At 41.5% G+C, this 17019-nt stretch overlaps 1 protein-coding gene and 1 long non-coding RNA gene across 5 annotated transcripts; one reads left to right on the forward strand and one right to left on the reverse strand.

Moving 5' to 3' along the window:
* Positions 1-162: 162 nt before the first annotated feature.
* On the reverse strand, positions 163-12474 carry LOC121585932 (CTP synthase 1). Of its 3 annotated transcripts, none has more exons than XM_041902278.2 (18): positions 12398-12474; positions 8252-8432; positions 7975-8145; positions 7682-7782; positions 7079-7195; positions 6691-6774; positions 6503-6583; positions 6156-6307; positions 5212-5344; positions 4417-4505; positions 4007-4101; positions 3743-3805; positions 3598-3641; positions 3407-3503; positions 3266-3321; positions 2978-3074; positions 2600-2744; positions 163-765 (listed from the first exon to the last, which is right to left on the reverse strand). In XM_041902278.2, exons 2-18 carry the CDS (start codon positions 8415-8417, stop codon positions 687-689), a joined length of 1770 nt encoding a protein of 589 aa, XP_041758212.1. In that variant the 5' UTR covers positions 8418-8432; positions 12398-12474; the 3' UTR covers positions 163-686. The 3 variants fall into 3 exon arrangements, with proteins under 3 accessions (XP_041758212.1, XP_041758211.1, XP_041758210.1); XM_041902277.2 differs by having other exon boundaries at positions 12280-12425; XM_041902276.2 differs by lacking the exon at positions 12398-12474 and adding an exon at positions 11609-11757.
* LOC121585933 lies at positions 11776-16712 on the forward strand. Of its 2 annotated transcripts, none has more exons than XR_006003902.2 (4): positions 11776-11985; positions 15677-15845; positions 16062-16177; positions 16273-16712. It is a non-coding gene; the product is annotated as an uncharacterized LOC121585933 (long non-coding RNA). The 2 variants fall into 2 exon arrangements; XR_006003901.2 differs by lacking the exon at positions 11776-11985 and adding an exon at positions 12580-12748.
* Positions 16713-17019: the final 307 nt, after the last annotated feature.

The following is a 17019-nucleotide window of genomic DNA, read 5'->3' on the forward strand; positions in this document are numbered from 1 at the left end:
AAACAAGAGTGACTGGTGCACACTGAAAAGGGTGGTCTATTCAGGGTCACAGAATATCACCAGTCTTACGTCAAATTTGATCTCAAACATAATAGGAAACATTTATCAAAAAAGCATTGCAAATAAATTCAAGAGGTTTTCTAATATTTTTTTAAAAGGGAAGGATGTTCACAGATTCTTTATTTTCATCTTCCATTCATTCATTAGTGCATCACTGTTTTATTCAATAACACCTGGCTGGGTGGCTTTTTCTGAGGGAAATTGACAAGCACATACATCTCTGACTACATTTACATATAGATATATTATCAATCTGTATTCACACCGTTGTTCCTTCTGGCCTAACAAATAACAATAGTGTTCTTAGCCAAAGTTTCACTTTAAAGAATAAAAAAAAAATTGAAGGGGGGGCATAGTAATGCTGATATGTTGCATTCAATTGTAGCGATTAACGCTTAACAATAGTCTAAAATCTTGCCATTTTGGTTTCCTGCGTCATTTCAGAGAGCTACTTTTCTCAGTAATTACACCTTCTGTTGGGTGATATGAAAGGTATGTATTTTCAGGTAGATGAGCGGAGGCTGCTGTATTGAGTTCAAACAGGTGAGGTGAACAGGCACAATGAAATAGTCCCTGTAACAGCAGTACCAGAATAAACAGTAACAGTTGCATGTAACTGGTAACTCCTAGGAGACAGACGGGAATTTCAGCTCAGCGATCTCAGAGTCTGGAGAGCTGCTGTCGCTTAGGTCACTGTATGTGTCTCTGTAACACAAGGGACAGAGTTATATACATCCATAATACTGTCTCAGGATGGTATGACAAGTCATACAGTGGGGAAAAAAAGTATTTAGTCAGCCACCAATTGTGCAAGTTCTCCCACTTAAAAAGATGAGAGAGGTCTGTAATTTTCATCATAGGTACAGGTCAACTATGACAGACAAATTGAGGAAAAATAATCCAAAAAATCACATTGTAGGATTTTTAATGAATTTATTTGCAAATTATGGTGGAAAATAAGTATTTGGTCACCTACAAACAAGCAAGATTTCTGGCTCTCACAGACCTGTAACTTCTTTTTTAAGAGGCTCCTCTGTCCTCCACTCGTTACCTGTATTAATGGCACTTGTTTGAACTTGTTATCAGTATAAAAGACACCTGTCCACAACCTCAAACAGTCACACTCCAAACTCCACTATGGCCAAGACCAAAGAGCTGTCAAAGGACACCAGAAACAAAATTGTAGACCTGCACCAGGCTGGGAAGACTGAATCTGCAATAGGTAAGCAGCTTGGTTTGAAGAAATCAACTGTGGGAGCAATTATTAGGAAATGGAAGACATACAAGACCACTGATAATCTCCCTCGATCTGGGGGCTCCACGCAAGATCTCACCCCGTGGGGTCAAAATGATCACAAGAACGGTGAGCAAACATCCCAGAACCACACGGGGGGACCTAGTGAATGACCTGCAGAGAGCTGGGACCAAAGTAACAAAGTCTACCATCAGTAACACACTACGCCGCCAGGGACTCAAATCCTGCAGTGCCAGACGTGTCCCCCTGCTTAAGCCAGTACATGTCCAGGCCCGTCTGAAGTTTGCTAGAGTGCATTTGGATGATCCAGAAGAGGATTGGGAGAATGTCATATGGTCAGATGAAACCAAAATATAACTTTTTGGTAAAAACTCAACTCGTCGTGTTTGGAGGACAAAGAATGCTGAGTTGCATCCAAAGAACACCATACCTACTGTGAAGCATGGGGGTGGAAACATCATGCTTTGGGGCTGTTTTTCTGCAAAGGGACCAGGACGACTGATCTGTGTAAAGGAAAGAATGAATGGGGCCATGTATCGTGAGAATTTGAGTGAAAACCTCCTTCCATCAGCAAGGGCATTGAAGATGAAACGTGGCTGGGTCTTTCAGCATGACAATGATCCCAAACACACCGCCCGGGCAACGAAGGAGTGGCTTCGTAAGAAGCATTTCAAGGTCCTGGAGTGGCCTAGCCAGTCTCCAGATCTCAACCCCATAGAAAATCTTTGGAGGGAGTTGAAAGTCTGTGTTGCCCAGCGACAGCCCCAAAACATCACTGCTCTAGAGGAGATCTGCATGGAGGAATGGGCCAAAATACCAGCAACAGTGTGTGAAAACCTTGTGAAGACTTACAGAAAACGTTTGACCTGTGTCATTGCCAACAAAGGGTATATAACAAAGTATTGAGAAACTTTTGTTATTGACCAAATACTTATTTTCCACCATAATTTGCAAATAAATTCATAAAAAATCCTACAATGTGATTTTCTGGAATTTCTTTTCTCATTTTGTCTGTCATAGTTGACGTGTACCTATGATGAAAATTACAGGCCTCTCCCATCTTTTTAAGTGGGAGAACTTGCACAATTGGTGGCTGACTAAATACTTATTTCCCCCACTGTAGATATAAACTAGGGTATAGCGTTAGAAAAATCCAATACTGGCTGTCTATTGGTAACTTTTTTCATTCCCCTTTTCGCAGCCCAAATGCTGCTCATCTTGCTTGTCTCCATCTGATGGACTAAAAGGAAATGATGAGAAATACAATGATCTGCATGGTCTTACCGTGGTGAGAGGCGACAACCTTTCTGTAGGTAGCTCTGGAGTTTCCCTGCTGCAGCCAGCAGGAGGCCAAAGTAGGGGGGCGAGGGCTTGATGGGACGAGAAGTGAACTCTGGGTGGTACTGCACTCCAACAAAATAGGCATGATCTGAAACAACACAGGTGGGAAGGTGATCGGTTTGAGATGGATGCTACGGACCTATACATTTCGGTTGGCATAGTTACAGCTGTTGTTACATTTCAAATTGATAAAAAAAATATACATTTTTTTTTCAATTCAGTCAAGAAAGTACTTTATGAAGTGATAACGCTCTATTTAACATTAACATTTCCAAGAGCCAGACTGTGCAAGACATTGAAATGTCTCCATGGTTAACTCACCATCCAGCTCAATGACCTCCATCCTCTCTCCCTCCACGTCCTGGCCGACAAAACGGAAGCCCCTCTCCTCAAAGTGGTGCTTCAGCTCAGGATTCACCTAAGAGGACAGAGCTCCCATCAATTCAACCCATCCACACTTATAATGTAATACATGTAACACTTCCATATGCAAATGGTTTGTCAATTGCATACTAATAATAGCAGTCTCTTCAAGTAACATGTAATGTAAAATGTAATGTAAAAATGTAATGCAAATATACACATCATGACTCGATTCAGCTCTTGTACCTCAAAGCGGTGACGATGCCTCTCGTCAACATATTCAGCATCGCCATACAGCTTTCCTGAAAAAATACTGAATATTATCAACCATTATAATACACCAAACACAATCAAATGCTATGTGGTTTTGCCAAGATTAGCACTCACTCAAAATGCTGGTGTTGGATTTGAAGATGGTCCGCCTCTTCCCCAACCTCATCGTCCCGCCCATCTGCCCAGGGTTGTGTTCTGGCATGTCAATCACCTGTCAAAACAGTACCAGAATTTCACAATGTTCGTGAGCCAAAACTCAGTGAGAAGTGACAGAGAGATGGACTTGGTTACTATGGCATACCTACCACAGGGTGTTTAGATTCTGGGTGGAATTCAGTAGAGTTGGCATCTGTCAGGTTTGAGAGTTTTAACATTTAACTTATGCACATTCTGGAATTATGCAACATACACCTCAAGGATATAATGATTAGTGATTCAAAGATTACTCACCTTGCCAGCCAATAACATTGCGGGCAAATTCACACACTGCCAACTGCATGCCCAAACATACCCCTACAAAAAGACAATTGGGATTAAATGTGTGCAATAAAAAAAGTCAGTCTGAACCAGTCTGATCAGAATTTCTATGATGGATTCAATGATAGAGTGACATACAGAATATAATTTCCATTTAACAAAACATGCTAAACTGACACATGATACGTTACAATACTTTTGATTAATTTCCATTTCATTAATGCTTAAATACCTTACCTAAAAATGGCTTTTTCTTTTTCCTTGCCCAGCTGATAGCCTGGATTTTCCCCTCTGTCCCCCGTACACCGAAGCCTCCAGGTACCAAGACACCACTGTGTGTATGAGACAATATTGATCCTTCACTGACAGGAGAACACAGCTCCCTTGGCTTAGGGTTACAATTACACAGGAAAATAAAATGTAGTCACAATGCTCATGCAAGTTCTGTGGGATTTATGGTGTCAAGCAGCCATTATATTGAGTCCTTCTTTAACCTGTCTCCTCCCCCATCTACACTGTTTGAAGTGGATTTAACAAGTGACATCAATAAGGCATCATAGCTTTCACCTGGTCAGTCTGTCATGGAAAGAGCAGGTGTTTTTAATGTGTTGTATACTCAGTGTAGGTGTTTTGCTGTAGACACTCACTCAGCACTGCAGAGTTTCTGCCAGGCCTCATGGTACTTCACAGGCTCCTCCTGCAGTGTATTTGGCTCTAGGTCTGCAGAGTCTATGAACTGCAAGAGGGAGACTGAGGGTCAGTGGGAGGCATAAGAACATGACATACAGTAATCGTCTTTTTTATTATAACATTATAACATATAAGAAGGCCATATTTAACAGTCCATTAGAACAGAGCTTCTCATAATCCTTTGTCTGTAAGGACACGCAAGGTTTGGTTTGCACAAAAGACAACACCAATGCCACCGATGGAAGCAGACGCGCTGCGCGTAGAGCCCTGCGGCTGCTAGTGGTCCTCCAACCCCACCTTTATTCGGGAACTCAAGTCGGGGTCTCCATTTACAGTTGAGTTAGAACAGTAGAATACACAAGGTGCAATTTCGAAATTTGGTAGTGAATCAGCAGTTTTCCACAGTCACTCAATTAGCCCATGTCAGCTAAAATGTTTTAGATTGCTAGGTAAGGTAATCTAGCCAGCTCTCTAAACCTTGTAGTAATCATCACCAAATTACCGACCGGGCACACAGGGCATGTGCCCAGGGGCCCTGACCTCCAGGGGGCCCCCAATGACTTTGTTAGTCACTCTCACTATCATTTGAACAAGTCATGGCAAAATGTGTAGAATTGCAGGAAGTTAGCTTTAAAACTGCAAAAATGTATCTCTGCCCCATGGCAAAAAGAACACGACAAACAAAGGATGATCCACTGCCAAGAGCGAGGGCACTAAAAGGGAGCATGGGTGAATGTGACTGGGTTCCATACCTTGATCTCTAGTTTGTGGTTGATGGCGAGGGCTGAGTGCTCCAGGGCCTTGATGACAGAGGCATATGAGTCAGAGAACTTTGTGTACTTCCCTACCAGGGCGACGGACACATGTTCCAGGAGTCGGTCAGACCTGAGAGGAGACAGTTCAGTTCCAACATGTTCCGAGGACCCTGGGGTATCAAGTCAATATACATTTTAGACCAAAACATGGTAAAATATTCAATCAAACCGGGGTGAGACTCACAATTCAGTATGGGGGAATTCCAACCCTAGATAATCGTGCATAAATGGAACATAATTCCTTTTTATGCACTTTTCTCTCTATGCACATTCTGACCTTGAACTTAAGCATGAGAATAGCATGCTATTCACCCGCTTTTCATTTTGGGTGGAGATCAAATAAATAAGGTGTAGCGGAGGTGTGTCTACAGTATTCTGACCTTTACTTAATTCCCGCATAATTCCACCACCTTTAGGCACGATGAAACGATGAATAAGGTCGAGCAACCTGTCAGTTCCAAGTGGAACATCTACTTTATTTGATCCAATAGAAATAACACCATTCTCCATGCACTGTAATTCACAAATTGATAAGAGCTATTGATTAGAGCTAGGTAAACGTGTAAGCTGTTTGGATAAGGGGATTGTAAATATAAATTACAATATTGTTTTAGATCTATTTTACCTTATGATCGCTGGAGACAAACGTGAACCCAGTCATATGGACACACACAGACACACGATAACATACGCACTATACACACACACATGGATTTTGTGTTGTAGATTGTGGTTGTAGAATAGTGGCCTAAGGGCACACACTTCATGTGTTGTGAAATGTATTTTTAAATTGTATAACCGCCTTAATTTTGTTGGACCCTAGGAAGAGTAGCTGCTGCTAAATATGTATATGCGACCAATAAAACGTTATTTGATTTCACCTGTCGGACATCTCCTTCCACTTGGTGAGCATCTTCCCGGCCCTCATCTCAATAGGGAGGTCCAGCCGCTGGCAGATGTAGCCCACCACCCCCTGGTCCTCCAGTAGGAGGGGTACTCTGTAGATGGACGACACGTCTGCCACACAGATCACCTGGGGACAGGGAGAGAGAAAAGCATAAGAATCGGATTTTAATGGTTCTGGTTGACTTAAACAGTAACTTTTTCCTGGGTTGTGTTCATTTAGGCACGCAACGGAAAACTGACATTTGTTCCTCCCTGTTTCAGTCCATTTTAAATGAACATGACCCAGTCATGTTAAAACGGTCATAGACAGAGAAGGCCTTACTTGCGTGGGCTCTACGTGACAGAACATGGAGATCTTCTCTTTGGTAGCGTTCTCCAGAGGTGTCGCACAGCGGCACATGATCTGAAAATACATGAGGAGAAGCATATCGCACATTGATAACATTCTATGCCATAGTTAGCCAATTCCAAGAGTCCCAAGGCAAAAGGATGAGGGAGTATCTAACTCACCAGGTCTGGGGAGAGTCCTAGTCCACGGAGCTCTCGGACACTGTTCTGAGTGGGTTTAGTCTTCTGTTCTCCTGTTGCAATGGGCTAAAGGCAGACAAAGTTACATTTCAGTTCTCAGTTAAGCATCATTGTACAACCTTTTACTTGAAACACAACTGATGTGCTTTTGAGACTAAGTTAAAGCGTTCATGATGTTTTACAATGCTTATATATGGGATTGTGTTTTGATTCAATTGTGTGTGTGTGTGTGTGTGTGTGTATTAATGCAGTAAAAGGCTGACAATGTTTAGACACTTTTGATACAGATGTGCCTTGTCGCAACGCTGAAATCGGCTTTCAAACAAGCCCTACTCTGCGCGCGCGCGTGTGTGTGTTTTAAAGCGCTTACCTGTGGTACTAAGCTGACGTGAATGTTGCAGAAGTTATCCCTCTTCACTTTGAACTGGAACTGTCTGAAGGCCTCGATAAATGGCATGCTCTCAATGTCTCCCACAGTGCCTCCCAACTGTCAACACAGGACACAGCCTGAGACCTCAACATTCACTAGGCAAAAAACGCAAGAAACCGTCTGAAACGGGGAGGTACTATCTGAACAGCTCATTTTCCATTGCACGTTTTGAAATGTGTTGCTAGTGTGTCCTAATCAATACAACCCAGCTTAACAATCCCTGGCTAAAACCACAGACACCAATGACAACTTCATGGGGACAATCACAATGGCCTATAATGAATGACCCATAATAAGACGGGCGGCAGGTAGCTTAGTGGTTAAGAGCGTTGTGCCAGTAACCGAAAGGTCGCTGGTTCTAATCCCCGAGCCGACTAGGTTAAAGATCTGTCGATGTGCCCTTGAGCAAGGCACTTAACCCTAATTGCTCATGTAAGTCGCTCTGGATAAGAGCGTCTGCTAAATGACCCAAAAAAAATATATATATATATATAAAAATAAAATAAAAAAATAAGACAAACTTGACTACGCTGTGGCTCGTACCTCTATAACGCAGACTTGTGGCTCTACCCCATCGTCATCCACTGAGATCTTGGCCTGCTTCATCACCCACTCCTGAATGGCATCTGTGATGTGTGGCACCACTGAGATAAGAGAGAAAACATCAGCAAAATAGAATCAGCATCCAAAGAGACTCGAGATCAGCATAGAAATAAGGACTATGGAGAGACCCTTACAAATCAACACAACAGCTAGGAGTGAGGTCATTGGTTTCCAGGTGTTGCCCTAATCCTAATGCCCCTTGCCTAGTGGAGAACCCTTGTTCACTCCCTCACCCTGTACAGTTTTGCCCAGGTAGTCTCCCCTCCTCTCCTTGTTGATGACTGACTGGTAGATTTTGCCCGTGGTCAGGTTGTTGTCCCTGGTTAGCCTGATGTCCAGGAAGCGCTCGTAGTTTCCTAAATCCAGGTCCACCTCACCTCCATCGTCCAACACAAACACTTCACCTGGATGGGTGATGCAACTCAAGTCAATTAGATAGGCATGCATTGGCCTAGCCCTCACAGATTAAATCCTTTAGTCAGAGAGGACTCACCACACAAATGAACTCACCATGTTCATAAGGTGAGAAGGTTCCAGCATCAATGTTGATGTAGGGGTCGATTTTGATGGCAGTCACATGCAGACCACAGGACTTCAGGATTAAGCCCACACTACTGGCAATGATGCCCTTGCCAATTCCGGATATGACACCGCCAGTGACCAAGATGTACTTCATAGTGGCATGTGAAACCTAGAAACAAATAGAAGATGACAATCAATGTTAGACAACAGAAAACCTGTTCGCCATATGCCTACAGGTTAGTGCTGAGCGATTAACCGAAATGTATGTTATTTTATGGTTTTTAAAAAACTAATTGACAGATGTCGGTTCAATTATTTGAATTCCATTTCATTATGTTTTTTTCTGTGAGCTCAGGGTATCAGAGAACGAGTCAGTATCTGGTGTGACCACCATTTGCCTCACGCAACGCGACATCTCCTTCGCATAGAGTTGATCAGGCTGTTGATTGTGGCCTGTGGAATGTTGTCCCACTCCTCTTCAATGGCTGTGCAAAGTTGCTAGATATAGGCAGGAACTGGAACACGCTGTCGTACACTTCGATCCAGAGCATCCCAAACATGCTCAAATGGGTGACATGTCTGGTGAGTATGCAGGCCATAGAAGAACTGGGACATTTTCAGCTTCCATGAATCGTCTACAGATCCTTGCGACATGGGGCTGTGCATTATCATGCTGAAACGTGATGGCGGCGGATGAATGGCACGACAATGGTACTCAGGATCTCGTCACGGTATCTCTGTGCATTCAATTTGCCATCGATAAAATGCAAACCAATCCCCATCTGCCTGGTACAGTTGAAACCGGTATTCATCTGTGAAGAGCACACTTCTCCAGAGCACCAGTGGCCATCGAAGGTGAGCATTTGCCCACTGAAGTCGGTTACGACCCTGGTGAGGACGACGAGCACGCAGTTGTTCTTCCCTTAGACGGTTTCTGACAGTTTGTGCAGAAATTCTTCAGTTGTGCAAACCCCCAGTTTCATCAGTGGTCACAGTGGCTGGTCTCAGACGATCCCGCTGTTGAAGAAGCCGGATGTGGAGGTCCTGGGCTGGCGTGGTTACACCTGGTTTGCGGTTGTTGCAGACATTCCTGCAGTCAGCATGCCAATTGCATGCTCCCTCAAAACTTGGCATTGCGTTGTGTGACAAAACTGCACATTTTAGAGTGGCCTTTTATTGTCCCCAGCACAAGGTGCTGTTGGTATTCAGCATTCATAAAATGATGCCTTATTTACTTTGAAGAACTACTAAAATAGTGATTTTGTCACACAGCAGAGGCAGCAGCTCTATAGAGATGAGATGATGACTTGGAATGAAATAATAAAGTCATCAAATAAAACAAATGTAATAAACACAACTGAAATATTTTGTTAAAAGTAATGTGAATAAATTATTGTTAATAAGTGAGAAGTCTACCAACATGGGCCTTTTATTATTTGTTTTATTCTGTGTTACAGCATTCAACCCACATAATGGATAGTAATAATTTTTTTTATAATAGAACAGAAACCGAACAGACCTCAAAAAGCATTTATCGCTCAGCACTACCATAGGTAAAGGTTTGACTATCCTACCTCTTACTATACTAGTCTAACCAGTTTTAGCCAACATATGTTTGGTGAGTAGGTCTAGGCTTAATGATTCTGATGAAAATACGCTCTGTCTTTATCAAAGTAATGCTTTTGCATATTTTCAGTGTGGAAACCGTCTATGTTTAGGGGGGTTATAGCCTAGGCTAATCAATTCTAAATGGCACTAGCAGTTCGCAAAGTATCCTAAGCTGAAAATAGACGGGATGCAATTATTCCAAAACTGCAGCTCATTGTTGGAACACATACAAAGGTATGTGGACACCCCTTCAAATTAGTGGATTCGGCTATTTCTGCCACAACCGTTGCTGACAGGTGTATAAAATTGAGCACATAGCCATGCTATCTCTGTAGACAAACATTGTCAATAGAATGGCCTTACTGAAGACCTCAGTGACTTTCAACATGGCACCGTCATAGGATGCCACCACTCCAACAAGTCAGTTCGTCAAATTCCTGCCCTGCTAAGGCTTCCCCGGTCAACTGTAAGTGCTGTTATTGTGAAGCGGAAAGTCTAGGAGCAACAACGGCTCAGCCGCAAAGTGGTAGGCCACACAACCTCACAGAACAGGACCACTGAAGCAGTAAAAATCGTCTGTCCTCGGTTGCAACACTCACTACTGAGTTCCAAATTCGCCATATAAAGTACACAGAAGAAGACTGAAGGAGGAGAGATTACTAGAAACGACCTAGGTTGCCCCTTTTATCTGTGGATTAATTGTCAGAGTAGAGAACACACGATGTTACCTGTCTCAAAATGGGTCAACATTATACAAAGATTTTAAAAAAGGACCTTGTGCATTTCAGGTAAAATAACAACCCAATGTTTATATCACAGGATAAATTAGCTAGCTAAATGTCCATGAACGTTTCATGTGTTTCGACCTGTCCCCAAATTAATATTGTTGGTTCAGTTTGTTTTGATATTTCAACCTGCATGTCCTGATCGCTTCTGGTGTGGATGGCCAAAATCACCATGCTCGCAATGGCGGATGCACGTGCGTGCCCGGTCAAGTCAGCGTGTTAGACTTGCTTTCAATGAGAATGACAGACCTATAACTCACATTTCTATGTGAATTTGGTCGGGTTGCCCAAAAAGTTACATATTACAGCTTTAAGGATCGAGTTTTGACGTTCGTTCGAGTACTCATGCCTATCCCTGATATGTTCCCCACCTTCTCGCCATTAAATATAGTTAGGGAGGAAATCGCTGCCTTTGCAGCCTGAATTGAGAATGTTTTGGTTACGAACTGATCCAAGTGGATACAAATGTATTGCCGGCTGCATACATTGCATTTGGATGGTAAAACGAAACGACTCAATATCGCCATCTGCCGGCCTTTGGACTAAATCAATTTAAGTCCGGAGAAAGTTTATTTATTTATTTTTATTTTTTTACATTTTTGCCATTTAGCAGACGCTCTTATCCAGAGCGACTTACAGTTAGTGATCGCATACATTATTATTATTATTAATGTATTTATTTCATACTGGCCCCCCGTGGGAATCAATTAAGTCATAAATGACAGAAATGTTTTGAATGATAGAAATGGCAACGTACTTGTTCGATGGATTTCGAGGCAATTCGTTTTTCCAGACATTTCAGTCATTGAAATAATTTAAAGTTAGCCTAATGCCGCGTTCAAAATAACTGGGAACTCTGAAATATCCGACTTCCGTCCGTTCAAGAGAACTGGAAACTCGGGAAAATAAAATCCACCTCGACTGGGAAAAATCGTTTTCAACACTCACCCACCTCGGAATTCCAAGTCGGAAACTCGGCCATCTTTCTAGAACTCATACTTTCCGACCTGAACAATACTGACTTAAAGAGTTAACCTTGTTTTTCCCCCCCGAATTCCCAGTTGTCCTGAAAGCACCATAACATTAAAATCATGTCATGCTAGCTGTCATACATTCACCTTAGTGTTTGAATCTCTTCTATTACATGAAAGACGTTCATGTTTGTATGTATTTCACTTCTAACTACTATACTGCTCTATGTGGCTGTAGTTTTGTCTGGTTGTTCACCCAGTTTCAACTTCTCACAATTGCGGAAATCCAATGGCGGGAAATAAAAATGGCACACTGCACTGCAGTTGAATATAAACAGAGGATGCAAGGAATTGCGAGGTATTTTTCCTCATGGTAATCACATCGTTTCTGTTTAGATAATTTTGTTTATACACTCAAATATAATAACATGATATGACAAGTATAGCCAGCCAGGTTCGCTGCTTCTTACATGATCTCGCTAGTTAGCGATGTAAAACATGACTTTACCACCACTGGCAGTGCATTACCGTTGCATTATTGCAACACTAGCCCTCACCTGATCAAGCTACTATACTAATCCGTGGCTGTCTTGCTATCTGGTGTAGTTAGCACAGCAAGATGGTAGCTAGCTTCTACTCGACTTGAACTCACCGAATTATACAAATACAGATGACATCTTCCGCTCAAGCCCCAGGAGGACCACACATGAAATGGTCTAAAGTCAATTCTTCATGTATTCTGTGTCATGCACGATATTGTTACAACTTGCCTACGCACGTTCTTCTGTGTTGGTACACGTGTGGCGACATCTGATACTAAAGAAGACCTCGCGGCCGCATAAACGAGGCAGAATTGAATGCAACAATTCGCAATGATTTACATATGACAAAGTGAAAAGGAGATTTACATATGACAAAGTGAAAAGGATTGACCCTGCATGCAGCCAAGCCAAATGATGTACAACCTGTCGCGCGCATTTGCTGCGCACTGCACTGTAAACACTCATGAGCAGGACTTTAGCAACGTCACTGTCGTGTTTGCGGTCGGAATAGGTGCTTGGCGGTGTCTGCAACAGTAAGGCTAGTTTGGTGTGCAACGACCAGTGGTGGTGTATAACCAGGTATACTGGAATATAATGACGTCTCTGGTATAATTTAACTAACGATGTTAAATAACGTTATATACTTTTTCCACATTTAGTTGTGTTATGGATTTGATTGTCATTTTTTGGGTCAAAATACTAACAAAAAAATAAAACACGAATACATCTTGATTATATAAGTATTCAACCCAAGCAGATTTAAATCACAACTGTAATTCAGCCTCTCAGGAACATTCACTGTCTACTTGGTAAGCAACTCCAGTGTAGATTTGTGTTTTAGGTTATTGTCCTGCTGAAAGGTGAATTCATATCCCAGTGTTTGGTGGAAAGCAGACAGAAACAGGTTTTCCTCTAGGATTTTGCCTGTGCTTAGCTCCATTCCATTTATTTTTTATCCTGAAAAACACCACAGGCCTTAATGATTACAAGCATACCCATAACATGATGCAGCCACCACTATGCTTGAAAATATGGAGAGTGGTTCTCAGTAATGTGATGTATTGGATTTGCCCCAAACATTACACTTTGTATTCGGGACAAAAAGTTAATTGCTTTGTCACATTTTTTGTAGTATTACTAAGTGCCTTGTTGCAAACAGGATGCATGTTTTGGAATATTTGTTTTCGGTACAGGCTTCCTAGTTTTCACTCTGTCAATTAGGTTAGAATTGTGGAGTAACTACAATGTTGTTGACAGCGGTGTAAAGTACTTAAATAAAAATAGTACTACTTAAGTAGCTTTTGGGGTATCTGTACTTTACTATTTATATTTTTGACTACTTTTACTTTTACTTCACTGCATTCTTAAAGAAAATAATGTACTTTTTACTCCATACATTTTCCCTGATACCCAAAAGTACTTTTTGAATGCTTAGCAGGACAGGAAAGTTGTGAAATGCACACACTTATCAAGAGAACATCCCTACTGCCTCTGATCTGACAGACTCACTAAACACACATGCTTTGTTTGTAAATTGGCTATCTGTAAAAAATAATAATATGGGGCATCTGGTATGCTTAATATAAGGATTTTTAAATGATTAATACTTTTACTTTTGATACTTAAGTATATTTGAGCAATTACATTTACTTTTGATACTTAAGTATATTTGAAACCAAATACTGTTAGACTTTTACTCAAGTAGTATTTTACTGGGTGAATTTCACTTTTACTTGAGTAATATTCTATTAAGGTATCTTTACTTTTACTCAAGTATGACAATTGGGTACTTTTTCTACCACTGGTTGTTGATCCATCCTCAGTTTTCTCCTATCAGAGCTGTACCTGTTTTAAAGTCACCATTGGCCTCATGGTCAAATCCCTGAGCGGTTTCCTTCCTCGCCGGCAACTGAGTTAGGAAGGACGCCTGTATATTTGTAGTGACTGGGTGTATTGATACACCATCCAAAGTGTAATTAATATCTTCACCATGCTCAAAGGGATATTCAAGGTGCCCTTCTTTGCGAGGCATTGGAAAACCTTCCTGTTGTTTTGTGGTTAAATCTGTGTTTGAAATGCACTGCTTGACTGAGGGACCTTACAGATAATTGTGTGTGTGGGGAACACATGTTAAACACTATTATTGCATACAGAGTGAGTCCATGCAATTTATTATGTGACTTGTTAAGCACATGTTTAATCCTGAACTTATTTAGGCTTGCCATAACAAAGGGGTTGAATACTTATTGACTCAAGACATTTCAGCTTTTCATTTTTTATTAATTTGTAAGCATAAAAAAAAAAAAACATAATTAAACTTTGACATTGTGGGGTATTGTGTGTAGGCCAGTGACAACAAATCTCAATTTAATACATTTAGAATTCGGGCTGTAACACAACAAAATGTGGAGAAAGTAAAGGGGTGTGAATACTTTGTGAACACACTGTAGGTAGCTAGCTATCTTTTGATCTAGCGAGGCAGGCTAATGTAACTAGTTAGCTAGCTACCTCATTAGAACTTAGTTAGGTCGTAGCTCATTCAAGTTTATTGTGTATTGTCTAGATACTGTTGGTTATGTAGTCCCGTGTAGCTCAGTTGGTAGAGCATGGCGTTTGCAATGCCAGGGTTGTGGGTTCGTTTCCCACGGGGGACCAGTATGAAAAAAAAAATGTATGCACTCATTAACTGTAAGTCACTCTGGATAAGAGCGTCTGCTAAATGACTAAAATGTAAATGTAAAATTATCATTTGATAATGCTAGCAAGGCAGGCTAGCTGGCTACAGGCTAGCTAACATTAGTTAACTAGCTAGCTAATGTTAGCCTAAAAGTCGGATTTGCAAGTTAGTTTGTAGCTCATATAAGTGTATTCTGTTTTGTCTAAGGCAAAACTAAATAATGGATGTAGCTATGGGGGTGGCTAACTCATGTCTGAGTCTGACTAATACAGTGAACTATTGGTGCTTTCAAGAGAACTGGGAACTGGGAGAAAAAAAACTAGGTCAAATCATGAAGTCAGTGATCTTCAGGTCAGAAAGTCGGAGCACTAGAAAGATGCCTGAGTTTGCAACTTGGAATTTCGAGTTGGATGACTGTTCAAACTACTTTTCCCAGTCGGAGCTAATTTTTTTCACCCTCCCACCGATGAATTTCTGGCTACACCACTGGGGTTAGGCATAAGGTTATCTGGGTGGTTAAGGTTAGGTTTAAAATCACACTTTAAGAAAATTGTAGAAATAGGCGGCCTGTATAACTTTGTGGCTGTGGTAACTAGTGACGACCTAGAATTAGCTTGACCCGAGTTACTGCCCTGATGACACAATGGTTATGTGAAAAGTAATATAAAAAAATACCCGGTTTGATAAACTAGTAGGTTAATTACCCAGCCAAGCAGATACAAGTAGTAGAGTAATTTTGGTTGTGAAGTACATTATCAAAAAGCTTTGTCCTTTCTTTATAACAAAATGCAATTTGCTACATGGCTGTCTATCGTATCACCCTGTCACAGGCCCTACCAGTCAACACCACTTCATAAGATGAGGAAGTACATTGCCTGCTGCAGTTGTTCGAGAGATGTCCAGTATGCAGCCAAACATGCAACATAGAGAAGACCAGCAAGGGGACCCTCAGAATCACGCAGACATGCCATCGCTGTGAGCATTCCTATAAATGGAACAGTGGGTACACTTGAATCAGTTTTGTCCCAATTCACCTTCATAACCTAGCCTGGTGGAACCAGCCTGATCATTGCGTTTACCATTATATTTCACTTCACATGTCATGATATCTGAAGTGAAATAGAAAGGTGAATGCAGCGATCAGGTTGTTTCCACCATGCTAATCATAACCACCATTGATCATGTAATCAGTGCTCTGTTTGTGTGACTGACCAGTATCTTTGAGGGGCCGGGAGCAGGTCTACGCTGCCATGCCCATCAATGGGGCGCTGGCAAAGACCTTACCTCCAGCCTCACCTCTTGCCAGCTTACCAACGGTCGTCGATGGAGAGGTAGGTTTAGTCTGACCTGTTCAAACTTTAACATAGTATACCACGTATCCTAACTGCCATTGGTAATCGAACAGTGACTGTGTATTTGTTCACAGATGCATCTATTGACCCAGCACTTGGAGACTTGCAAGATGATGTGATGAAGTCCAGACTGATAGACGGGCTTCATACTGATGTCTCTAAATGGAGAGAGACCTAGTACTCGGCATGAACATTTTACTAGACAGTTTTTACTTGTATTGTCTTTTTTTTATTGAATTGAATTGAATGGTATCAGTCAATATGGGGAAGGAGAAACCCTGTGTATTCTGCACCATGATCAGGTAACTCCTGGTGTATAGAGGACACCACATAGGAAGGTATGATCACTCTGACATGTTTACCAAGGTAGCCCCATTACCACCAGACAAAATGCAGATAGGCACAGTATCTTTATTGTCTGGGAAATACAATGAAAGGTGAAAGGTGAACATTGTTATATTAGCAGAACACTGCTTCTATGGTATTATGTAAATGGTTGTGTATTCTACATGGACCTGTTACTACATTTGAAAGTTATCAAAACACTTAGTTTAGAATATCTACATAAATTCAGCAATTGCATTCTTCTCATATTACTGTAGGCTACTGACCTATTCAAAGTTTCCTCCAGCACCTCACCATACATCTGCCTGTAGTTATTGAACTCACCTGCAGGAGGTTTGTTTTTTGTGATTGAGTGAGGGGAAACAGCTGCGGGCAAGGTTCTGACAGATAATAATATAATAATAATATGCCATTTAGCAGACGCTTTTATCCAAAGCGACTTACAGTCATGCGTGCATACATTTTTTTTTTTTTTT

Source organism: Coregonus clupeaformis, chromosome 17 (genome assembly GCF_020615455.1).
Source record: "Coregonus clupeaformis isolate EN_2021a chromosome 17, ASM2061545v1, whole genome shotgun sequence".
Classification (NCBI taxonomy): Eukaryota; Metazoa; Chordata; class Actinopteri; order Salmoniformes; family Salmonidae; genus Coregonus; species Coregonus clupeaformis.

Excerpts from the sequence above, each read along its gene's own strand:
- LOC121585932 (XM_041902276.2), bottom strand. The coding sequence starts at position 11,653 with ATGAGTTCTAGAAAGATGGCCGAGTTTCCGACTTGGAATTCCGAG. Across the intron at positions 6,775-7,078 it reads ACGTCAGCTTAGTACCACAG|CCCATTGCAACAGGAGAACA; the intron begins GTAAGCGCTTTA and ends GTCTGCCTTTAG. Across the intron at positions 3,322-3,406 it reads ATCCAACACCAGCATTTTGA|GAAAGCTGTATGGCGATGCT; the intron begins GTGAGTGCTAAT and ends GTATTTTTTCAG.